This window comes from Miscanthus floridulus, chromosome 17 (assembly GCF_019320115.1).
Source record: "Miscanthus floridulus cultivar M001 chromosome 17, ASM1932011v1, whole genome shotgun sequence".
Classification (NCBI taxonomy): domain Eukaryota; kingdom Viridiplantae; phylum Streptophyta; class Magnoliopsida; order Poales; family Poaceae; genus Miscanthus; species Miscanthus floridulus.
This window is the reverse complement of record NC_089596.1, coordinates 90551642-90576570: the sequence shown is the minus strand read 5'-3', so window position 1 is coordinate 90576570 and position 24929 is coordinate 90551642. Positions and strand designations below refer to the sequence as shown.

Sequence of the window (24929 nt, the reverse complement as noted above, 5' to 3'; positions counted from 1 at the left end):
CATCGGCATCCAGAAAATCCTACCGTTCGGTTGCATGGAATAATTTCCAGCCGAACAGCTCCTTCACTTATTATTTGTACTAGCGCGGAACATTTTGTGGCCTCTTGTTCCGAGGAACCAAACGGGGCCTAAGATAGGTGGCATTCGGTTCGCATCATCAGACGGACTCGGCTACCAAGCGCCAGGGATTCGGGAACCCAGGCTACATGGTACACACGTCCGGACGCCTGCGACTGTTTTGCTTTCCGCGCGTAGCCAGTGGACGGATCCGAGGTCACCACGCGGCCATCGCGCAGCCGTCACCCACCCGGGCCACCACCTCCGCGGGCGCTCGTCGCCTCGTCGGGTAGCGTTCTCCACCGAGCCATGGTGAGGTAAGGGAAGGGAGGAGAGGGGAGGAGGAGGAGAGTTGAGGAGAGGGAGAGGCGCGCCGCGAGAGTAGGGATAAAAACGGTACGGATATTTTCCGACCGTATTCGAAACCGGATCTGTTTAAAGGGGGTGAGATCTGTCCGTATCCGAGTCCGGATATCCAACATCCGATACCGTATCCGTATCCGAATACTCAAATCGCATATTTATGATGTCGATATCCAATCGTATCCTATCCGACATAGTCGATATTATCCGTATTCGAATCCGAATCCGAACAGAAATATGAAAACAAATGTAATATCGGTGATATCCGTCCGTATCCGATCTGTTTTCATCCCTACGCGAGAGGAATACGTGAGGCAAGAGCCAGTCACGCAGCAGGCCGTTTGCTATTGCAACATATGCAACAATTTAATATACTTTTGAAACATTTAGATGAAACATTTGTAACATACATCTGAAGACAAATGAAACACTTGGAACATGCGTCTAAAATATTTACAAAAACATCTGAAAAAAAAAACACTTGAAAAGCCATAGCAAACATATGCAACATCCAGATAGCAACACCCAAAATAAACACACGCGCAACGTGCTTCTGAAAAACAAATGAAACATTTGGAACACACGCTTGCAACATACGTGTATAACCGTTGCAACGTGTGCAATATCTCGATCTATTTTTGCAACATCGATATGAAACACTTGCAACATAGATCTAAAGCATTTAAAACATTTAATTGCAACATGTTCTTTCAGCGCATTGTCACCTACTGCTTGAACGAATGAAGGCCTCATCGTTGCGGAGCTCGATGCCGGTGCAGAGGTGGGCGGTTGCACGGAGCTCGCCAGTGCCCCAGCGGGAGGCACTACGCCACCCTGGGCGAGCAGAGCGGCCTAGGCGAGCACCTGGCGAGGCCGCGAGCACCCGGGGCGAGCACGGCGGTCTGAATGAGCACCTACGCGAGGCCACGAACTGACGAGCTCGACAAGCATCGGCGAGGAACCCCTCCTGGGCGAGCAGGTGAGCACCACTGGATAGGGATATTTTTTTAAGGGGCGCGAACGGCGGGGATATCCGGACATCGACAGAGCATTATCGTACACCCAAAGTCAGAAACCGACTCGTTTCTTGGTCGGTTTCTTTGGTCGACTCGTAGCAGTACAGGAGGTCTCTCCGAGTCTCCGTCCCCCACGCCAAGGTACCGGGTACGCATAACCCTGCAAAGGCGCAAACCACGCAACCGCCTTCTCGCGTTGGTGGACCCCGATCCTTTCCGTTCAGAAACGCCGGTCGCTTGATCCAACGGCTCCAACCCGCTCGTTGCGTTGGCATCCTCACAGCGCCCGCCAGCCGCGCACGAGTCACGAAAAGAGCCGCCGCGCCTCCGCCTCCGCGTCAGTGATCAATCGTCTCGCCTCGTCTCGTCTCGGACTCTCGGTGACCCGTCGTCCGTCCACCGTCCTTCCCGCCGAAGAGGAGAGGGGGCATCTCGCGGCGCGTCCGACCGACCGGCCGAGATGGTGCTCGCGGAGCTGGGCGGGAGCATCGCCCGCGCGCTGGCGCGGATGAGCAACGCCACCGTGGTGGACGAGAAGGTGCTCGCCGACTGCCTCAACGAGATCTGTCGCGCGCTCCTGCAGGCTGACGTCCGCTTCGAGACGGTCCGCGACGTCAAGGCCAACATCAAGCGCATCGTCAACCTCGACGCGCTCGCCGCCGGCACCAACAAGCGCCGCATCATACAGCAGGTACGCACGCACGTCGTATATACCTACCTAAAGCTAACTTCCCTCGATCCGCCCCCCTCGCGAGTCGCAGGCCGGAACTCGTAACCTACGGAGCGGACGGCGGACGGAGGGCTGATTTCTCTGTGTCGTGGTTGCAGGCCGTTGTCGATGAGATACGCAGGATGCTGGATCCCGGGAAGCCGTCCTTCACCCCCAGCAAAGGGAAGCCCAATGTGGTCATGTTCGTCGGTTTGCAGGGTCAGTATCGTTCATTCATCTGCCAAATTGCTCGTTACATCTTACATATAATGTTGAATTGCTCGTTTTGATTGCGCTCGTATTTGTATAGCAATGTTTGTATTGGAAGTTTGTAACATACGGTAGAAGATGCTTGTCTGCGTTCAGTGTTTATTTCCGAACGCCTGGGATAGAATATCACAGGGTGTTTGTTTGAGAAGCAACAACGCGCTCATGTTAGTCATGTAGTCGTTTCCTTTTTCATGTTTCTATTTATTGGGTGTCTTAGTTGCTGATGATTAGATGTATGATTCAAATGTTCGAGGCTATTATTTCAAAGGGTTTGGACCGTGTTCAAAAGAATTTATGAAGGGGTTAGAAAAGTATGAATGGCTGTGATTTCGATCGCTTTGTCAATTTTTTTCTGAAGTATTTGATACTCCTGTTGTTCATATGAGTTAACCACAATAACTTCTCGTAGCCTTACAGTCTTTATCGTGAAGCAAGTTCATGGTCAACTTCATAACTATTGTTATGTTATACCGGCAGGAATTGTCACTTTGATTTTTAATATGTTGATTTATTTATTTTGCTACAAAACTTGATCAGGCATTTGTACAACTAGTTATAGACATTTTATTAGAGACCATTGGCCCTCTTGTTTTATTTTCTGTTTACTGGTTGGTTTGGACTTGTGAATTGTCACATGACATTTCCTTTCTTCTTCTTTTCCTATTTCCAAGACTAATGTTTTCTGCTGATCATTGTTTTCATGTTTTTTTCTTAAGATCAAGCATAGAATTTTTCATTTCACTGAGTAACATTTCATTATTGTAGGTTCTGGGAAAACAACTACCTGCACCAAGTATGCAGATTATCATCGGCGTAACGGATTTAATCCTGCACTGGTTTGTGCTGATACATTCCGAGCTGGTGCTTTTGATCAGTTGAAACAGAATGCAACAAAAGCCAAGATACCATTCTACGGAAGGTGCTTATTTAAAAGTTTTTTTGGTTAGAAACCTACATCCAAAATTGACATAGATGAAATATTTGCTCTTGCAGCTACACTGAATCAGATCCTGTGAAAATTGCTGTTGAGGGAGTGGACATGTTCAGGAAAGAAAAGTGTGATCTCATTATTGTTGATACAAGTGGACGCCACAAGCAGGAAGCTGCCCTCTTCGAAGAAATGCGCCAAGTTTCAGAAGCTACGGTATTCCCACTTTCTGAATCTCCGGCATATTCAATCTAGCCTTGCACTGCTAATGAGAATTTAACCAACCTTTTTTTTTGTGTGTTCTATGCAGAAACCAGACCTGGTGATATTCGTTATGGATGGTAGTATTGGTCAGGCTGCATTTGATCAGGCACAAGCGTTTAAACAGAGTGCCTCGGTTGGTGCTGTGATTGTTACAAAAATGGATGGTCATGCGAAAGGCGGGGGTGCACTTAGCGCGTAAGTATCCTTTATCTCTTGCATAATCCACATGATGCTATTTTAGACGTCATATTGCATGCAAATGGTGATTGTTTAGACTGAGCTGCACACTTAAAAGCTCTCTCTCTCTCTCTCTCTCCATTAAATTCCACACAAGTAAAATCAGACGGGACATATTAAATTCAAAAGGAAATGCAACTGTTTTTTAGGTTACTTTCAGTTCTGTTTAATGTGCATTTTTCTTTGAGAACAAATGTTTAGTGTGTATCAAACATTTCAATGTTCAAACTATTATGCGTGCAATATGTGCTCACTTTAAAAATTAATCCTTGTTTACTTCTTAAAATGAAGTAATGGTTCTTGTTTTCGAGTATATAGGTGAAGATTCTGAAGAGCTTCTATTTACATCTTTGTTTCTTTGTTTTCAGGGTTGCAGCTACAAAAAGCCCTGTGATATTTATTGGAACTGGAGAACATATTCCAGACTTTGAGGTTTTCGAAGTGAATCCATTTGTTAGCCGTTTGTTGGGTCAGCAAAATATGTTCAATATACTCTGTAACTATGCGATTCTTCTTTCCAGTTTACAGTTTACCTAACGTCACTGTACTTGTCAGGTATGGGTGACTTGTCTGGCTTGGTGAACAAGATCCACGAAGTTATTATGCCTAATAATCAGCAACCGCATATTGCCCCTCAGTTGGTTGAAGGAACCTTCACACTCAGGCTTCTGTATGAGATGTTCCAGAGTCTCCAGAGTATGGGTCCTCTTGGACAGGTTAGCTATCTTTTCATTGCTATAAATGTGATTAAATTCGATGAAATTATCCAACAACATAGGAAGATATAAAATTCTCTTGCAGGTCGTCTCTATGATACCTGGATTTAGTGCTCAGTTTATTGAAAAAGGAAAGGAGAAGGAAGGTCAAGCAAAGATTAAGCGGTACATGACGATGATGGACTCCATGACTGATGCAGGTGAGCTTGTGCAACACTTTCTCTTGGGTAACCACAGTCTGGACAGGCACTGTGAAACTCATTTGTCTCTTACTGTCTACTTAGAGCTTGACGGGACAAACCCGAAGCTGATGAACCAGTCACGAATCAACCGGATCGCTCGGGGATCCGGCAGGCTCGTGGAGGAAGTGGTGCACATGCTGGAGGAGTACAAGCGAATTGCCAAAATGTGGAAGAAATTGCCGCTGCCTACCAACAACAGGAGGAGATTAAATACGAACCGCGACATAAGGCCCATAGCCAATGCCATCCCTCCGCAGATGCTGAATCAGCTTGGTGGCCTGGTTGGGCTGCAGAATATGATGAAACAAATGGGCGCTCAAAGTAGATGAGCTAAACCATTGCAGTCGTGGATAGCAACCGTTAGGTATAGGCAAATTTTGTTGCAGGACACCGTCAAAAACTTTAATATGTTGATGGACACTGTAATTATCTTTTCGTTTGATAGTTTCAGTCAGGCTTATTCAACCAATTAACCATGTTTTTTTTTCTCACAACAAACCAGCACCTGTCAGTCCAAACCAGTCTAGAAACCAACCAGCGAACACGCCGAATGTAGCTAATATTTTATTCATTTCTCATATTCAGAGAGAGAGAGGACGGAAGAAATGTCCAATCTATCATTGTCTTCAACCTCGGGTTCATGGAATTTTTACAGATTTATCATCATGGCGATGTGAGTGATATAAGAAATATCATCGTATCAGTAACTCACTCATATGTCAGTGACACGGTATAAGATGATAAATATGTAAATGCCCCCCCGGTTCATCACTAATATTTGGCGTCACACAATGCGCCGATTCATCTCGCCGTCCTTCTCCGACCAACAGCGTCAGCGGCGGCGCGTCCCTCTTCAGCCTCCCACGAGCGGCGGTGTGGGACTCTCCAACCTTGTGCGTGCGGCGGCGCGGCCTCCACGGCCTCGCGTGGTGGCGGCGTGGCCTCCCCGACATTGGGCGACGGCGGCGCGGCCTCCGTGGCCACCTCGCGCAGCGGCGGCGCGGCCTCCATGACCACCTCGCGCAGCGGCGGCGTGGCCTCCCCGACCTCGCGTGGTGGCGGCGCGGCCTCCCCGGCATCGGGCGGCGGCGGCGCGGCGTCCGTGGGCTCCTCCCGCAGCGGGGGCGCGGTGTCCGCGGCCTCCTCGCGCAGCGACGACGCGGCCTCCCGGGCCTCGTGCGGCGGCGGCGGCGCGGCGTCCCCGGACCTCCCTGCCCAGCCCCCGCTCGTGCAGCTCCAGAGGACGCCACCTCCCTCCCATGGTGTCAGCAGCAGCTGGTCGCCGCCATCGTGCGTGCGAGGGCCGAAGTCCACCACCGTCACGCTGGGCCGGAGAAGACAAGCAACCGGCAGTATATATGTGCATCCAGCCCGATGGCAGGGTCCGAAGCACGTTTTTTTTTCCCAGCCCAAACACGGCACAACCCCATATTGTGTGGGTCCAGACTGGTACCGTCTGATGCATAGGGCCGCGTCTAGGCCGCACCCTAGGTACATAGGCTGGCACGACATGGCCCGCATTTTAGAGGCTGGCTCGGTAGCGGCCCGATGACCACCCTGGCGGCCTGGCCTGCTAAGAGCCCAAGCTTTCTTCCTGTGCAAACTAACCCTAACTTGCTTTCACGATCTCACGGTTCCCACCCCCGCACCGCCCCTCTTTCTCCCGATGCGTTCACGCGCACGCTCCTCTCTCCTGAGTACGACCCTGCCTTTCCCTCTCCTCCCGCTCATCTCTCTTTCCCAAATCGCTCATCAGCCTCATCTCCGCGGCGGCGCGGCCCCTATCACTAGCAGGCCAGCACCGCCGGGCGCCTCCCCCACGCCCCAGCACCATCGCGCGGCAACCTCCTCGCCGCCCCTCCTCCACGCGACCACGACGGTCGGCCTCGAGCAGCAGCGATGCCCGGCCTCGAGCGGTGGCGGCGTTGAGTGCGGCTGCCGGCCGGCCGGCCACCTCCTCCTCCCCCACACCCCCGCGCAGCCGCACCGCAAGCGTCGGCCACCTCCGCCTTCTCCCGAGGCCCGACTCCCGGTCTGGCGGTCTCCCTTCCCCCTTTCTCTTAGCGGGCCTTGGGCCAGCCCGCCCTACAAAAAATGACCGTGCTCATCGGGCTGGCCCAGCATGGAATGTGGCCTGGCGAGCCGTGCCTGGGCCGTCGGCCAGGCACAAAGGCTTAGGGCGGCACGCCGGGCTCTGTCGTGCCGTACCTTGTCGTGCCGGGCTGGGCCGGCCTGATGGACATCTATAACCGGCAGTGTGTTACGACAAAATTTGGTGCACAGCCGGAGGTTAAAGACGAGGGCGGCAAAGTCATTTCTCCTATCTTCTCTCTCCACGAATCTAAGAAACGGATAAAATATTGGCTGAACGGCAAAGAACCTCAAATTTGTAATGGTATTGGGCAAATGCCACTCCTTGCAGTGTTCATCAGCATATTACGTTTTTTTTACGGTATCGTATAGGTAGGCTGTGAGTACTACTCTGGAGTTTTGACCATTAGGTGGGTTATGATCGGCTTGGTGCTAAATGTTGATTTTGTTGCATTGGATCCAACGACCACTACTTGGGAACTGGGATTGGACTGCTTTTGAGTTCCTCGTGTCAAATTAGTTTTGCCAGGCGTGGTTGCACTGTATATAATTTTTACAGGTTGAAATATGATGATACCCTACACTATTCTTGATAGAGGTCTTCCTGAAAATTGCTGGACGCAGCTGTGAAAAGTGGTCCTTGAGGAGCATTTGAGGAGAAGTCGTGCAGGTTTAGGAGGTTCGAATCATTTCGTCCTAGTTTTTTTTTTCTGACGAAGCGAAACATAGAATCACATTGTATCCTGTACAACACGGAAATTTATTAGAAATTTATTAAGATAATAAATTATCTCTTATGAACTCATAGATTAGATGCATTTCTAAGCATTTTTTTCTTATAAAAAAATAAAGTGTCAAGTCCAGTAAAATTTAATATTTTTATTTTTCATAATTTTTTTCTATCAGGCACATTTAGGATATGGCACTACTACTCATTACTTATATGTGTTACGCAAATTTACAAAAACAACCTTGAAAGAGTGAAAGTGATTAAGGGGCTATTTGGCACAGCTCCTTGTAGCTCCGGCTCCTCCACTATACAACATTATAGCGACATTGTAGCATGGAGCCGATGAAGCTGTAAATCGTGGCTTCTCCGGCTCCTCCTCTTTGTAGTTCATTTTTCTTCTCGGAAAGTAAAATGGCTCTTTGCTATAGTGTCAAACAGTGATGCTACAGGAAATGGGAGGAGGAGCCGGAGCCGCCCGGAGCTGCACCAAAGGGGGTGAAAGGTCCTTGTTTGGTTTTGGTAATTGAGTGACAACCTAGGTGGACTAATTATGTTTATGTGAGATACACATGTGATTAGTCCACAGGTACATGTGTATGAGCAACATATGCCATGAAGGTGAAAATGGCTTGGAGATGTTGCAAAGCTCACACATGTGATGATGAAGGAGCTTAAATGCACATGAGACATGACATTGAGTCATGTGATCAAGGTGGAGAAGATCAAGACAAGACTTGGCTTGATAGACCGGTTACAAGCGTGAAGGGCAAGTCGAAGGCTTTGGAGTGATGGACCGCGTGGCGGTGAAGCTTGAGCAAGACTTGGCGCCGATGGACGATGGCAACGGTGAAGAGCAAGTAGAGTCAAGATCGATGAACCAATATGATCATGTGATGATATGAAGTGGATCATATCATTGTTGATCGTGTTGGTGCATGTGTTGCATCGACATTGAAGGAGATGGAATGGAATGCGCAAGGCAAAGGTATAACCTAGGGCATTTCATTTCACCGGTCATAGGTGTGTAGAGAAGTTTATGACCGGGTTTAGGATAGATGGCCGTACTATCAAGAGGGGCAAACTTGTTTGCATATCGGTCATCTAGTGCCACTCGAGTGATCTAACTTTGCATTGTCGCTAGGATCGAGTGGCGTGGCAAGTTGAGTGGCTAACATCCTTTGGGAAATGATTGTGAAAATGCTAACACACATACACATGGTGGTGTACACTTGGTGATGTTGGCACATTTACAAAGGAGGTGGTGTTTGTAGGGGTGAGATGGGTTTGGGTCCCTCTCTCCCTCCCGCCGAGCTTATGAGGCGGGATTCGGCGCTTTCGGGAAAATAGAATGCCTATTTTCTATTGCGCCGGATGCAAATTCTTGTGGTTTGCACACTTGAGCAAGGGTGAAGAAAATGGAGAAGATGCTGGCGTCGGTCAACTTACCGGACGCTAGATCTGAATGCACCGGACACTGGCAGGCTACGTTCGGTCGCGCTGACGTGGAGTGTAGCAGTAGCTGGAGAGTGACCGAACGCTGGCTGCGTTCGATCGCGTTCGACCGGACGCGTCCGGTCATGCTCGGGAGCTTACTAGAAACGACCGGACGCTGAGGATCCAGCGTCCGGTCAGTTGAAGCTAGAGCGTCCGGTCAGGTCAAGTGACCGTTGGAACCGGGACACGTGGTCGTCTGTGGGCGACCGGACGCTGAGGTCCAGTGTCCGGTCAACACGACCGGAGCGTCCGGTCGGCCCGACCGTTGCCCAATGAAGGGGTAACGGCTAGTTTAGCCCCTGGGGCTATAAATAGAAGTGGCCTTCGGCCATGGCTGGTGCGGAGCACCTTAGGGGACTTTGTGTCCATGCTTGAGAGTGCTTGGGAGCCCTCCATCACATATATACTTGATAGTGATCATTCGATTGTGTGAGTGAGCGATTCTAGTGCGATTGCATCGTGAGGTTGCATCGAGTGGCACTAGGTGATCGAGTTGCAAGCCGGTGGTGCTTGTTACTCTTGGAGGTTGCCACCTCCTAGACGGCTTGGTGGTGGTCTCCGTCGAAGCCCGCAAGAAGCTTGTGCGGCGCTCCGGAGAAGTGCTTGTGAGGGGTACTTGTGCTCACCCCGCGGGAGCCGCGAAGAGCAACTCTAGTAAAGCGTGTCATTGAGCTACCCTCACTCAAGGAGTAGGTTCTTGCGGCGCCCGACGTGCGGGCTTAGCGGGTGATGCTAATTAGCCGTCGAACCACCAAGTGAGCGGTCGACACAACGGGGACTAGCGTGTTGGCAAACACGTAAACCTCGGGAGAAAAATCATCGTGTCAACCTTATTCTTCCCGTTGGTTTGCATCCCCGTTACACAAGCTTGCGTTTACTTTCATATACATTAAGCTTGTGTTGTTGCTTTTGTAATTAGTTAGCTTGTGTAGCTTGCTAGTTACCTTCGTGCTTGTGTAGCATAGAAGTAGCTCCCTTGTGTGGCTAATTTGGTTTGTGTAACCTTGTTAGTCACATTACTTAGTTTGTGTAGCTAAGTAATTGCGCTCTCTAATTTGACATTGGTCGCCTTGTTATTGAGCCTTGCTAGTGAGCTCAGTTAGCTTTGTGCTTTTGCTTACTAGCAAGTGTAGGAGCTCCCTTGTTGCTTAAAGTACTAGCGGCATAGGTTTGTGTGACCTTGCTTCTAGAATTGGTTAGGAGAGCTCTAACTAGCCCGGCACCTTTGTTGCATAAGTGTTATCTTTGCAAGGTGCTAGTGAACATATATAGTGGGGTATAGTCTTGGCTAGACCGATAGTTCTAATTCCACATTTGTATCGGTTAGCCAACGCGATTAAGTTTTAGAAAAAACTATTCACCCTCCCTCTAGTCGCCATCTCGACCCTTCAGGGGGCCTAAGTTTTAAAGTACTTGTTATCTGGACGACAATAATATTTGCACATTTTTTAATTGTTATATATAAAAACGGGATCAAATTTGTTCTATTTAGATGAATATCAGTTCTTCTATATCCAATACAATGAGTAACGACGTAATTGAGTAAAAAATGGTACAGAGGAAAATAAATAAATCAAGTTGTTGCAGCCGACAAAGCAACGAGTTAGATAGGCGAGTGTAGGGATACGACCCTCGGTCCTATAAGATAAGATATGGGCTACACCATCAGAGGTGGTCCAGCCCAAAAGATCAAGACATGCGGCGCATGGCACTGTCGGCGTACAACGTAAGGCTACAAGAATATGTGATTTATTATATATTGTAATACCAAATAGAATATTTTTCTTGTAACCCTACCCCTCCAGAGTATATAAGGAGGGGCAGGGGTCCCCTAGTCGCCATGGTCTTGGTCATCCAGATCAATACAAACCAACATAGCATAAGACGTAGGGTTTTACGTCATCGTTGACGGTCTGAACCTGTATAAATCTTATGTCTTGTGTCTCTGTTACCATCCGATTCCTGATCACACGCACCTCTACTAAACAATCTACCATCGTGAGTATCTTCTTGTTGGACTGTCGAGCATCTTTAATCGGCATCGAGAAAGCTAGAAAGATATTCATTGATCGTTACTCCTCCTATTCCAAATTATAAGATGTTTTGGCTTTTCTATATACATCGTTTTTACTATGATGTAGATATAGCGTATATCTTAGTATATTATGAAAAGCCAAAACATCTTATAATTTAGAATGAAAAGAGTATCACACATCCTACTATATTTTAGATAAGCTAGTGCGAATTCAAGTATCCAACCAACTAGGACGTGTTAGGATCTCAAGCTAGTGTTGTCTCACCTCACTAGACGAGAATTTAGAACAAATGATGTGTTTGTATCCCATCCTCACCTGCCTTGTTATCCGTGCAAGCAAGGATTTCCCTTGCTAGCAGGGCTCACCTTGCTGGGCGAGGAAAGCTAGCAAAGAACCAAACTTACCATAAATTTGCGAAGAATAGCCATGTCGATAAACATAGTCAATCAATCGAGCAATGATACATGCATGAGGCACAGGGGGGAAAGGGGAAACACCACTATTTTTCTTTGTATTTTCGCATACCTGGCCGGCTGGTCCTGCTTTCTTCTCTCCATGGAGCGGCCTCCAAAGCCCCAATCCCCCACTGCCATGATCTTCCTCCGTGCCATTGCAACTAAGGCCACGTTCGGTTGAAGGAGAACAACTCCCTGAAAATATTCCAACTCGGATTCGTTGTCTAATTTGAATAAATTTTGTCAATCAGAATTATTCCTAGCCTGGTTTAAGCTAAACCGAACGAGGCCTAAGGGTATGTACAACCATGAACGCTTAAATGGACTTTCAAGGAAAGAGAATAATCAAACAATTACCTAAGAGCCTATCTACAATGGGGAAAAGTAAACCTTACATGTAATCTACTTATCCATCTTTGTAACTGTGACTTCTTAAACTACGAAATCTCCTAGCGCCGACTGCTTGCATTAGCAGCGATACTTTGTGCCAAGCGCCTAGCAAACATACATGGTGGCATAAAATCCGGGAACTGCTGATTAGCACCACCTCAAGCGGTCGCGTTGCATGTGGCCTAACATTTTCTTAACTTTGAAAATAAAACGGAAACAAACTACAACTTGCTAGTTTCAACTAGCTGTGGCTGCAGCGGCACTTGCTACAGTAGTGCGTAGCTTGGCAACTGGCCCCGCCCTAAACTATGTACAAATTTCCTTCTTTGCACTTTTTCCTGAATACCATATATTTCATGAAGAAATATGATTGGTGCAAGTAAATTAACTTTTAGTAACATAGATAGCAAAAGAACAATATACGAAATTTAAAATCATCGAGCTTATAAGGGTAAGACCACCCTTGCATTTGAGTAAATTGTTAAGAAAACTAGTGGTTTGAAAGCTTTGTTACCGGTGAATAAACTGAAAAATGGTTATGCTTGAACCCACTTCATCATTGGTCCCTTTCGAGATTTCAAGCAAACTTCACCATTGCGTGTGATGTTACAGATAACAAAATAAACTCCTTCTCTTAGGGTATGTTTGTAGAGCTCTTCCCACCTTTTAATTTTATGTGGTTGAAGTGGTTCTCTAGAATAAATTCTATATCAAAAGTGATTCTGTGAATGAAGTGAATTAGTACAAGTAAGTTTTTTTTTTCTAATATGTGGCTCATAGTTCATCTAAGAGAATCATCCCACAGAAGTAGCATATAACCATTTCTCTGTAAGATATTATTTGACAGAGCTCCTTTGAATTCATCCCAAAAAATACTTAGTGCTATCAAATTGACCTTTAAACTTCTCATATGAAAAAACACAATGTTTTCTAAGATGTGTATTATAAATATCAAAACATGTGTAGGTTAAAATATAATGGTTTTCTATAGGCTCCCGTATTTCTTAGTGATTTAGATAGCCAACTAAGAAATTTAGCTATCTATCTCTCGAAACAGTAAATAGCCGGCTATAGCAGGCAATAGCAGCAGCTAACAGCCAAATGATACATAAAAATAGCCAAATCATTCTCAAACAGGTATAGCCGGACATAGTAGCAACTATAGCCGGAGATAGCGGCAATTATAGCCGGAGATAATAAATATCAAAACATGTGTAGGTTAAAATATAATTATTTACTATAGGCTCACGTATTTCTTAGTGTTTTAAATAGCCAGCTAAGAAATTTAGCCATCTATCTCTCGAAATAGCAAATAGTTGGCTATAGCGGGCAGTAGCCGCAGATAACGGTTGAATAATATATATAAAAATAGCTAAATCCTTTTTAAACAGGTATAGACGGAGATAGTAGCAGGTATAGACGGAGATAGCGGCGGCTAGAGCCGTAGATTTAATACCTTGGTATTTTTTAAACTTTTTGTTGAAAATTTCTATATTCACTAGACAAGGAGAATTTGCTCAAAAAAAAACTAAACAAGGAGAAAAAACAAAGAAATAAATCATTTCCATACACCATACTACTCAAAACCACTCACGAAAAAGGTGAAAACATAAAGCACTCTAGTTCAGAGACTCCAGTACATGTCTCTAACAAACTGAACCCAATCAAAGAAAAGACAATAACGTAAAAGATTCAATATTTATAAACTACCAAACCAAATCCATCCCAAAAAACTTCCAATCAATATATAATATATATAGACACCAAACCCCCAGAAGGCCAGAAGCAAACCCCACAAGGGCGGGCCTAAGGCTGGGCCCATCTCATAGTCTAAAAGAGGGGAGCCACCTCCTTCCCAGTTCACACGGACCCGTGTGTGAGCGCACCCCTCCTCGTGCTCCCATGGAGGCCACCCCGATCTCCATGAAGCCACCGTCGCCGGCGCCGGCGGCGCCAGCCCCGGCCACGCTGGAGCCCAGGGACTTGCCAACGCATGTCGTCGGAGGGACCGAGCTGGAGCTGTCCAGCATGAACCAGCTCGCAATAGCCCCGGACCCCAAACGGTGAGGGTTCGGCGGCCCCGAACCTGGGGGGGCTTTGGTTTCTCGATTTGGGCGTATCTTGGGGGCTTTGAGTCGTCTGATTTGTGGTGTTTTGTGTTCGAGCAGGCAGAGGGTGGAGGAGGCTGTGGATGGCAACGGGTGCAAGCATTGCGCCTGCAAGAAGTCCAGATGCTTGAAGCTGTAAGGAACCTACTGTACTTTTTCGACCGTTTCGTTTTGGTTCTGTTGGCCAGTCTCAGGGCGGAGTCAGTTTTTCCTATCGCGATTAATATCCTTATCCGTTTAATTAAGACAGCGGGGGGACGAAATGCTGGATACTATGCGATTTGCATCCATTTTGGCTATAGAGGAAGGGGATTGTTGCGGATTTTTACTGGTTTAGTTCCTTATAATCAGTGGTTTAAGTCAGGATTTTGGTTGTAATTTGTTGTCTAATTCTCTTAGGCTGTTCTTTCAATAAGCTGCATCTTTCTCTCGTAGGCAATGTAAATTTCAGATATTTGTGAAATTTGAGTGCTGTATTGTTCTCAAAATAAATCCAAAATGCATTTTTAGCATCTGCTCGCGCTGTTGCACATTATTTGATTACCTCAGGTTGTCTCTAGTACACTCTGAAGTCTGAACCATAGAGCTCAAGATAGGACAACATATACCTGTATGATCAACCAACTAGAGCTAGTGTGGAAGTCATACTTACTAATTTCCTCTTAAGATGGAATCAGCATCTGCTTATTCTACTACTATATGGAGCAAACTGTGTAGATCAAAATGATGTTAGGCTAAATGATTGGAAATTTAGGTGTTGTTTTGTTGGTGCCCAATGAAGCTTGCCAAAATTTGGCACTAACTTGGATGGGCTAGTGTTTGACAAACCCATTCCCTGTTAGTTATATCTCGTATGTTTCTTTTCATTCCTTAGCTAAATGATTGGAAGAAAAAACTTTGGTGACAGCCATATGCCCCTACTATGGATTTTATGTGCCAGTCTATGCTATTGATGAAACTGTGAACTATATGGAACTCATAATCAGCAATTCAGTATGTTACCATGTCAACGCCTAGGAGTCCAGTCGACAGTATGTTGCTTTGTAGACATGCGGCTGGTGGAGTTGGGTGTCACTTGGGTAGGCATTGGACAGCCGCCATGTTGAGGAGCCCTAGATCAGTCCATTCCTGGGCTGGGTTAGGATTAGATCCAAGCGATTGCCTTTGCGGATCTAAACACCGCCGCCGCGACACAATTTTGCCCTTGCCACCACTACCTAGAGCACAATTGCCCCTCTTGAGCTGCTTTCCAGACTTGGTGGTCAACTGGTGGAGTTGGCCGTTGAGCCTTCGACTATGTTGAAGGCCCTAGCAGCCACCGCCTTGAATTGAGAGGGGGAGGGGGGAGCAGATTAAGAAGCCCTAGGCTCCGCCCACCACCGCCACTCAAGTTCGCCCTTGCTGCCGCCCTTTATCTGCTTCTGCTGCTCACCCCTTGCTTCTCTGTCTCGCTGTCATATTTCTGCTTAGAGGGAGAGAAGGAAATGGGGATATGGGGTGGGGGTGGGGTGATAGGGGAATATGAGAGATGAGGGAGGTAGAAGAGGAGCGGCGGTGGCGGCTTGTTTGGCGTGAGGTGAAGGGGAGATGATATAGGGTTTGTCTTCAACTGGGCCAGTTTGGAACCTGGCTGAGAATGTGAAGTGCATCAGACGTGATCACGTGAAGTAGGAACCTGGCTGTTATATAGAGCTATGGAAATATCTAAAGGACTTTTGGTTCATTTTCATTGTCGGCATCTCAAATTCCTAATTTGTTACCATTTGAAGTGCATTCATTTTTTTCCTGTGATGTTAGTTATTATTTACTAATACCTGCTCACAGTTTCCTAGGTAGATGTTTCTTTGCCATGACTTGCCAGATCCCTGACTATAATATGGGTGTAGGGGGTGTAAGAATGCTTTGTGAATCTCATAAATACATTATCACCGTTTGCATTTGCAGCTATTGCCCATGTTTTTCTGGAGGTGGTTATTGTTCTGATAAGTGTGGCTGCCAACCATGTTTCAACAAAGAAGCTTTTTCAGAAACAGTTCAGACTACTCGCAAGGTGTTACTTTCAAGACAGAAGCGTATGTCAATGAAAATTAATAGGAGACCTGAGGCAAATGCTGAACCTATGGTTGTTATCCTAACTCAGTTAAATGATGTCACACTGTTTAAATTTCTGTTAGGCTTAATTATAATTTCAATATTCTGTCACCTATAGGAAGATGCTCACCATTCTTCTTCTTCAACTCCACCAAGGAGAGGTTGCAACTGCAAGAAATCAAGTTGCCTAAAGAAATACTGTGATTGCTACCAGGTTTCATCTTTTTCTCAAGTTCTTTGCTAAATAGGTGAGACAAGATTACCAAACTCTGTTATGGACAGGATGGGACCGGATGTTCCTTGTTCTGCCGTTGTGACGATTGCCAGAATCCTTTTGGGAAAAATGGTACCTACGGAATACTTTTATAGACTGTTCTAGTTATACAAGTAATCTTTTATCAGTACATAGCCAGTGCTGCTATTATTATATACTAGCTAATGATGGTTTCCCTACTGCAGAAGGCATAATGGCTGATGATAGTAAGCGCTATCTATATACTAGTGCTGATTTGGATCACAGCGAGGGTGAACATGACTTTGTTGTGGAGCGCTCGCCTCGTCTACAATCACCTATCTCGAAGGAGTCTTCTTTCCACCAAACCCCACCTCATCTTAGGGCCTCAAGCAGAGACACACATGTGTTCCCACAGGGCAATCTCCCAGTGGCAGGCACTGCCCCGCTCGTGGCAGCATTGTTCCAACAAGAGGAACAGCAATGACCGGGCGATGGACGACTCTGCAAACTACAAGAACTCAAACCATGACTGGCAGCTATCCAAGCACGAGGACAGCTACAGCATATCGAAGTGCGTCCAGATCCTCAACGGCATGGTGGAGCTGTCACAGGTGGAGAAATCAGTTGCCCCCGACGTCTTCCTGCAGCCGGGCAACCGGGAAATTTTCATCTCCCTCGGCGGCGACGTGCGCGCCATGTGGCTGAAGCGCAAGATTCAGCACCTGGCCTAGGGTGGGTTTCCTTGTGCCGTCCTTCCGAGTGGAGATTGGAGGGGACATTGAGTTATCTTTTAGATTGTGCATGTTCTGCTGGTCGTGGGCATGCACAGGATTCTAGGTTTTTTTCCCCTGTATACTGAGGTGTATTTCTGGATTACCATTATGTATTGTCTTTGTAGAGATAGCCGTTTCGAGCCTGGTATCAGTTAATAAAATGAGATTATACACCTACAGGTCGTTTCGGGGCTATGGTTGCCAGACTTGCCGTTTATATATTCCCAATGGTCCATCTCTCTTGCCCACGCGACCTGTCGTCCCAGTGGCCTTCAGTATATTGTACTGTTTTTACCGCTATCAGGTTGGTTGGGAAGTATCAAAAATTTAGAAGCAAATGCTACTGGAGCGTTTTGTTTGGAAAACCTATGCTCGAGTGTTCACACATGCGTTGGAAGTCGGCGCAGCCACAAATAGCATACAGAAAGTCTGCGCTTGGCTGGGTTCATCACAGTTCACTCTTCAGATGACGAAGACGACGAATAGGGGAGGGCGGCAGGCCTGGGAACATTCATGGAAACCATACTAGTCGAACATTCATGAACGGCTTCCAGTGGCGTTTATACGATTCAATTCGACAAATGAAATGTGTGGTGCATCGGCAGCATCGTGAAACAGATCAGCATGACAAATCTTATACTGCAGATTGTGCATCACCTGAGCTTTAACCAAGCTCAACCGTACCAAATTTTCTATTGGTTCCTAAGTATATGAGATGCCAGGCTAACTCAAGCTAATTCCATTATTGCAAATGAAGTTTAGGTTACACAAAGCGTGCAGCCTATAGTACAGAACTACAATTATCCCAATACATTATCCTGCCGACTGCCCCCAAGAATATCTTTTAATATGACATATTGTTTGTTTGCCAAAAGAGTAACATGGCATCTCGTTTGTGGATTCACCAGCCCTCCAGGTCTTCTCTGCCGTGAAGATGGGAAGAGTTGGAAACACAAGCAGCGCCATGTAATTAAGAAGAGAAAGAAATGTCTTCCAAACAAAATTTAGCAGCTGAGTGTTTTCTGATATGCAACCTGCAGGCAGTCAAGGAGATTAGGAAACAGATTTTGAAGACAATTTCTAAGCAACAAACACTACAGGTAAACAATATTTGTACAAACATACCGATGTGGAAGTCTTCAGAAGCTCCCGGATAGCCATTGTCGCATAACATGATGCTGGTAAAGTAAATGCTAATTTTAAGGCCAATTTCTTTGATAGTGTATCTGGGCTGCCAATAAGCTTATTTTCTTGGGAGCTATTCTCATTAGTTGGTACAGAGGTATCAGGAGCCTTTTCCAACTTATCCTGCTGCTCCTGGTTAGAAATAAGCTCATTTGCTTCTTTAGGCTTGGTTCTGGACAGAACATCTAAATCAGTTTCTGCTAAAGATGAACTGTCATCCGTGTAAGTCATGAGTTCCCTGCAGTCATATTAGAGAAAAATATTTCAATGGAAGGACCAAAAGAAGTTCCATGTGCAAGAAACAACTTGAAACCAGGCAAACCCAACACACATTGCATTGCATGTTCTAAAGGAGACAAGAAATATTTAATCCTTGAGCACAGGGTACATACCACTCGAAAGCAATAGGCCGCTGGAACACTCGACGGTAACCACCTTTCATGCTTGTAATTGAAAACTCTCTAACAAATGAAGGTTGCATTAAAGGCATTGCACTTAGGATATGAAGTCACAGATGAAAACAAGCACACCAGGCTAATAAAGACTCACTTGACACCATGAGCATTCTCCGTCAAGCTAATGCCATCCTGTGTCATGAAAGCAAAATTCAAATATTTCCATCTGTTTTGTCCAGAAATCACTCAAAACATGTTGTATCAATCATAACATATTTCCTAAATACTCCTCTCAAGTAAAGAAATACTATGCAATCATGGAATACTGAAGAAACAGATTCCGATTGAGTTGACAAAAGCACCAACCTACTATCAATTCAAATCAACATCGCTATAAATAGCTAACGCAGTAAGTTCCAGTTCTGGAAACTCAAATTAATAAGGTTTCATGTGACAGACACCAATCACCACATTAAAGTATACAGAAACAAAAGGGGAAACTCAAATGTTCATCCTAGACCCACAGCAAAACCTACTAGTCCAAATGCTAGTTACTTTGGAAATGTACTAGACCCACATCTTGGTATCTAACTTTGTGAAAAGTATGAAACACTCACACGAAAAATCCAACTGCTGCAGTGCACAAACTTCTGCTAAACAAGAAAGAACATCTAATAAACTACAAAATACACACTATAGGATAGTGTACCTTTCTAGCCATTTCATGGTAAATCTCAGCAACTTCATTCCCGGGAAACAATGCTTGTGAACTGCATGCTTATACAAATAAGCATAAACAAAAAAATGAAAGTACAAATACAAAGGAATTGGTATTACCCAGGCAAAGGTAGGACAACATCATCAAATGTGTATATCCCTTTCAATAAATCTCCAGAATCAACTATCTAGAGAAGAAATAAAAGGTGGATTATTAGGATCTCTATTAGAAAGGACATTTTTGTGTATCAGCATGTGTCACAACTGTACCAAACCTTCACAGACTGGATGCTTTCTTCTGGTCGTGCTTCAGAACATAGATCAATTTCAATTGAATTTGTATGGCCATCATCAGTTTCCAGAATGTTTACGGAAGTTGATTCTTCTGGAGGACATTCTTTGTTATACACTAAGTCACCTTCTACAACCTGTGAAATGCCTGTCAAATTACTAGTCAGAAAATGAAAAACGACAAAATTGTTTGCTAGACTAATACATCAGTTCAAAGATAACCACATCAAGCAATAATATACATCAATTCACAAACATCAAACCATGTAATGATTTCATTAATTCTTTTAGTAGAAGGGAAGAAACTAACCATACTTTTCCACTCTCATACTGGCAGCATGATTCCACAGGTAACTTTGGTAACTATGTACGTACCTACATAGAACATTCAAATAAAAACTTTCAGAAAAAGTAGAAAGAAGACATGGCTATCATTCAAGAAAATTCAACTGACATGAGAGTATACAATACTATGAACTAATACAACTACAGAATATGGACACCATCACAAGAGATTATTTAGACAACAGAATATGACATGGCAACAAAGCATTACCTTAGCATATAACAAAGTAAGCACTGCTATATGATGTGAGACAAGCACACTAGTACATTTGTATGCCGTGACGGAATAACTTAACAGTTGACAAGTTTTGCTGAAATTTGGCTTATGCTGATGCTTATGCTGAAATAATGTGAGAGGAAAAACACTGTTCGTTCGCTAAAAAGTACTGCTGAAGTAGTGCAGCAGAATAGGGCCGTTAACATTAACAAATAAATGCAGAATACGAAAACAGAGCTGGACACAGACGTAAAGCTGTTATTAGAGACCGAGAAACAATTTTTAGCACAAGTCAAGAATAACTAGATATTCTTACTAGGGAAAAACATGACACGTCATCAACAACAAAAAAGCCTTTTTGCCCCAAGCAAAGATGGTCTAGGCAGCATATTCTTAACCATCTAAAATTATGTACCTTAATTTGCACTTAATGATGATAACACAAAGAAAAAATGGAGTATATTCAAATAAAAGGATGCAACATACATCATTCTAAGTGTTCTTGGTATACCCTTAAGTGCTTGTAGATGGTTACCAGGGCATTTCTTCAGACATTGAAGCTGGAAACATGCAAACAACGGAAGATAAGAAAAAAGAATCAGTTTAAATGCACAAAGCAATGTGCTTTACACAAAGTAGAAAGAATTAGAAGGCCACATTTTTTCAACTAATACCACAGTATATGTTGAAAAATGGTAACTATACTTACTATTGCCCTCTCAGCTACGAGGTGTCGAGGGAAGTTCCTCAGTGCCATATCAATGTCACCATGTTCCTTGTAATGTTTGCGCACCTCATTGATGTCATCACGCTGTACGGACTTAGTTATGTTTAAACAAAAGCTGGCAGAACTGAATACAAACTCCTAATTGGACACATAAAATATTTGTAGGATATCTCCTTCCCTTGGATCAAGAATCAAGTTTACAGCAGCCTTCCACTCTCCTCTAAGCAAAGCAGCCCCAACAAGGTGTGTTGGTACTGAACCACTTCCAAAACGCTAAGTAGATGAAATAGATAAACTCAATGAGCTTCAGAAATAATAGGGTAATAGGTTTTAAACTTGAGGATATAATACCTGCAAACCATAGTAGTTGATAAATCCATTCTTTCCTAAGCCATCTACGGCATTTTTTATCATGTCTTCAGATTCTGCAGTAACACCCCTAAATAAATATAGGGAAACATAAGATCTCCATATGCTCTGTTTTCCTAAAAGAGAATGTACAAGGTATGCTGCATGTGGAGTTGTGGACTGAAGTATCATAGCAAACAATACAGACAAATGCACACGTCATAGCAAACAATAGAATGCTAAAAACATGATCCCAAGTTCTTGTGTTGAACATACAGTCTTAGTCTAAGAAGTTACTATGGCTCGAGTCAAGTGATGAGCATTTTAGTACCAGAAAAAAACTATAGTCAGGAATGCTAAAATATTAAATTGTAAGCAAAGACGGTACCTCAGAGTAATTGTAAATCGATTTCCTGTGAGCTGACCAAGAACAAGTCCCTCCTTCACATAACTAAAAAGCATTAGTTAGTTGCCAAAATTATCAACATTTTAAGACTGCTATATATCATGGTTATATGTTCAACAGGATAATACTAATCACATACCAGAAGTTTCCAACTTTAATCCCAAACAGCCGATTATTAAGAGCAGCCAATCTACTGGCTTGCACCTTGAAAACAGTTACCTGATAAAAATTAGAAAAGTATCAATATCACTGTATGCACAATTATAGACAGAAATGAGAAACTATTCACATAGGTAAGCTATCAATAGTGAAAAGAATGGAATGTATGAAAATACATAACAAATATCTTTGAAAACTAATTATGTCATTCAGAAGACATTTAAGTTAGTAATCTAACATGCAGTCTCTTGTACAACTAAAATCACGAAGTGTTCCATTTCCAGACTTCAATGTTATATGTTAGCCAACATTATTCAAGGAAGCTCCAGGACTAACTAAATAAATTTACTCTGCTGTTATAAACTTGAGGAATACGTGCCTGCTGTGTAGTAACAGCACGCTTATCCTTTGTCCCTGCAAACCCAAATGAGCGTGGCTGCAAAAGGTACAGTTAACTTAGCAGCAGCAAGAGCAGGTAAATGAACCCAGTTATCTAAGGCAGGTAAATGAATTCTAGGATTTAGCAACTATGAAATACCTGAAGTCCTAGCATTTTTCCTATTACTCCTAATGCTTCTTGGGTGTCCTTGTTCTCTTTGTACAGGTGAAACCTGATCAATGAACCAAAATGGTAAGTTCAATTAAAACACTAGTCGGCAGCAAAACTAGATAAACTGAACAATCATATAAGGCTGTTGTGCAGCTACATTAGGTGCATTGCTATTACTAAGTTCAGGTATGCCATACATGTGAAATGACCTCATCCCAATACAAGTGAAAATAACACACAACAAAGTTAACAAACAAAACAGGATATCATCACCTCAGGAACTTCCCAACATTATCTGACCAATTACTCGACCCTCTACTATCAAATGGCCTGTCATCTCTCCAATCAGAACTACCCATGTTCTTCCGTTTCCTTCCTCTCCCGCGGCCGCCACCACCCCTTCCACCACCTGCTCCTGACCCCAACCGCACCCTGATGCACCTCTGGACCCCATCACCGTGTTCCACCGTGTCCGTGACCAGGAACTTGAAGGTCTTCTTAAAGAAGTTATGCACCTCCTACAACCAAGTAACACAAATGTCATATCAAACTCGACCATCGCAGTCGCAAAAAACATCAGTAACCGCTAAGTGAACTGACCGATCGGTGTGCCTTGTCAGCATCAGGCGAGAGAATGACAGGCGAGACATCACTGTCACCACCAGCCGACACCCTCTCCAGGAGACCCTTCAATGCGTTGCAGTCGGCATCGCCGCAAAGCGAACGGAACGACTCAAGGGCCTGCGAGTGGTCCGCTTCAGCCGACGGCGCCGCCTTATCCTCCTCATTCACATCAACGCACTGCAATTCCGCGTTTGGCAGGGAGATTGGGATCGGAGAAGCGCAATTATGAGCAAAAACTTTCACAGAGGGCCTGATACCTCGGTGGGGAGATCGAACGAGGTGAGCTGGACGAGAGCGCCGTCGCGGGCAACCTCGTGGACGATGAAATCGGCATAGCGGTGCTTGAGGACGCCGCGGAATCCGGGAAGGGAGGAGGCGAAGCAGGAGATGCCCGCCTCCGCCTCGGAGAGTGAGGTCGAGCGCGCCATGGGAGCTGGGGGCTGGTGGAAGGAGCGCTAGGGTTTTGGGAGGGAAAGCGAGGAAGAGGAAGACGGTTGGAGAGCGTTTGGGCAAGTGAAAGTGGGAAGAGGCTTTTACCGGTGTGTCATTATAAAAGTCGATAATTACCTACGAGGTTGAGTTGAACTCTTTTTTTTTTTCTTCACGTCACTTCCGTTAAATTTGATTCGTGTCAAACTGTGAATGTGAAAAGTCAAAAATACTCTCATATCTAAATATACAATTAATTTTTTTAGCATCTTAACGATCTCAGATAAAAAAAACTCAAAATTAGAAAGTTATAGATCTCGTCGAGATCTATAATATTTATATAAAAACTATCTTCATTTGATTTCGTAAAAAATATGACTTTTCTAAGACATATTAATCATATCAAATCATATATTTTTTGTACGAAAATAATGAAGATAATTTTTATATAAAAATTATAGATATTGTCGAGATCTACAATTATAATTTTTATACAAAAATTATAGATATTGTCAAGATCTATAATTTTCTAGTTTTGAGTTTTTTCATTTGAGGTCATTAAGATACTTCAAAAAAAATTAATTGCATATTCAGACTTGAGGGTTTTTTCGACTTTTCGCACTCGCGGTTTGACACCGTTACCGTCAAATCTGACGGACGTGGCGTGAAGGGTAAAAGAGTTTATAGCAGTGGCACATGTGAAAACTCAACTTTTTTAATGGCTGTTGAGAACTACTAACTTTTATAATGGCACACAGGTAAAAGCCACAATGAAAAAACGGTGATGAAAAATTTGTACTTAGGCCCCTCTGGTCTCTAATATTTTCGTTAAGTTTAGTCTATGCAAAGTGAGCAAGCCACTTTGAATTGGGCCTCTTAAAAAAAAATACAATAATGACAAACGATTACAAAATAATACTATGGGCCGCTGGGAGAACGAAATTTAATGGCTCTGTTCCGCTGAAATTTGGTTTATGTTGATGCTTATACTGATTTGTTATAAGAGAAAATATTATTTGTTCACTGAAAAATATTATTGAAGTAGTGCAGAATAGGAATGTGTTTTGAAAAGTCGTTCACGTGCTAGAACAGAATTAATTTCTTCCAAGAGAACGTCTACTCATAGAACGATTTTACAAAATCATTTACCCACACAATGATTACGTGAAATCATGTACCTGCAAAACAAATTCTCTTGAGTCCTTTTATCGGGAGTCAACATTAAAAAGGATAAAATCTCGTTTAAAAGGTCTCTTAGCGCCTCGAACTCTTCTAGCTCCTGCACTATTCACGTTACATCATCAAAGCACTTTCTTTCTCTTGTCTAAATA

At 44.3% G+C, this 24929-nt stretch overlaps 2 protein-coding genes and 1 pseudogene across 3 annotated transcripts; 2 read left to right on the top strand and 1 right to left on the bottom strand.

The window, feature by feature from the left end:
- Positions 1 to 1728: 1728 nt before the first annotated feature.
- On the top strand, positions 1729 to 5284 carry LOC136517867 (signal recognition particle subunit SRP54 2-like). The gene is made up of 9 exons (XM_066511524.1): positions 1729 to 2127; positions 2265 to 2364; positions 3181 to 3334; positions 3409 to 3559; positions 3654 to 3802; positions 4213 to 4313; positions 4400 to 4560; positions 4646 to 4760; positions 4845 to 5284. Exons 1-9 carry the CDS (start codon positions 1897 to 1899, stop codon positions 5129 to 5131), a joined length of 1449 nt encoding a protein of 482 aa, XP_066367621.1. The 5' UTR covers positions 1729 to 1896; the 3' UTR covers positions 5132 to 5284.
- Positions 5285 to 13804: 8520 nt separating this feature from the next.
- On the top strand, positions 13805 to 17382 carry LOC136515066 (CRC domain-containing protein TSO1-like; annotated as a pseudogene).
- A 547-nt stretch (positions 17383 to 17929) lies between these two features.
- Positions 17930 to 23670, bottom strand: LOC136515065 (uncharacterized). Of its 2 annotated transcripts, none has more exons than XM_066508749.1 (19): positions 23427 to 23670; positions 23146 to 23346; positions 22819 to 23063; positions 22534 to 22606; positions 22345 to 22431; positions 21976 to 22055; positions 21819 to 21881; positions 21434 to 21521; positions 21253 to 21355; positions 21065 to 21168; positions 20842 to 20915; positions 20104 to 20168; positions 19778 to 19941; positions 19623 to 19690; positions 19495 to 19555; positions 18940 to 18977; positions 18783 to 18851; positions 18331 to 18628; positions 17930 to 18239 (listed from the first exon to the last, which is right to left on the bottom strand). In XM_066508749.1, the coding sequence occupies exons 1-19, from the start codon at positions 23595 to 23597 to the stop codon at positions 18210 to 18212; spliced, it is 2082 nt and encodes a 693-aa protein (XP_066364846.1). In that variant the 5' UTR covers positions 23598 to 23670; the 3' UTR covers positions 17930 to 18209. The 2 variants fall into 2 exon arrangements, with proteins under 2 accessions (XP_066364846.1, XP_066364847.1); XM_066508750.1 differs by having other exon boundaries at positions 22375 to 22431.
- Between the last annotated feature and the right edge of the window lie 1259 nt (positions 23671 to 24929).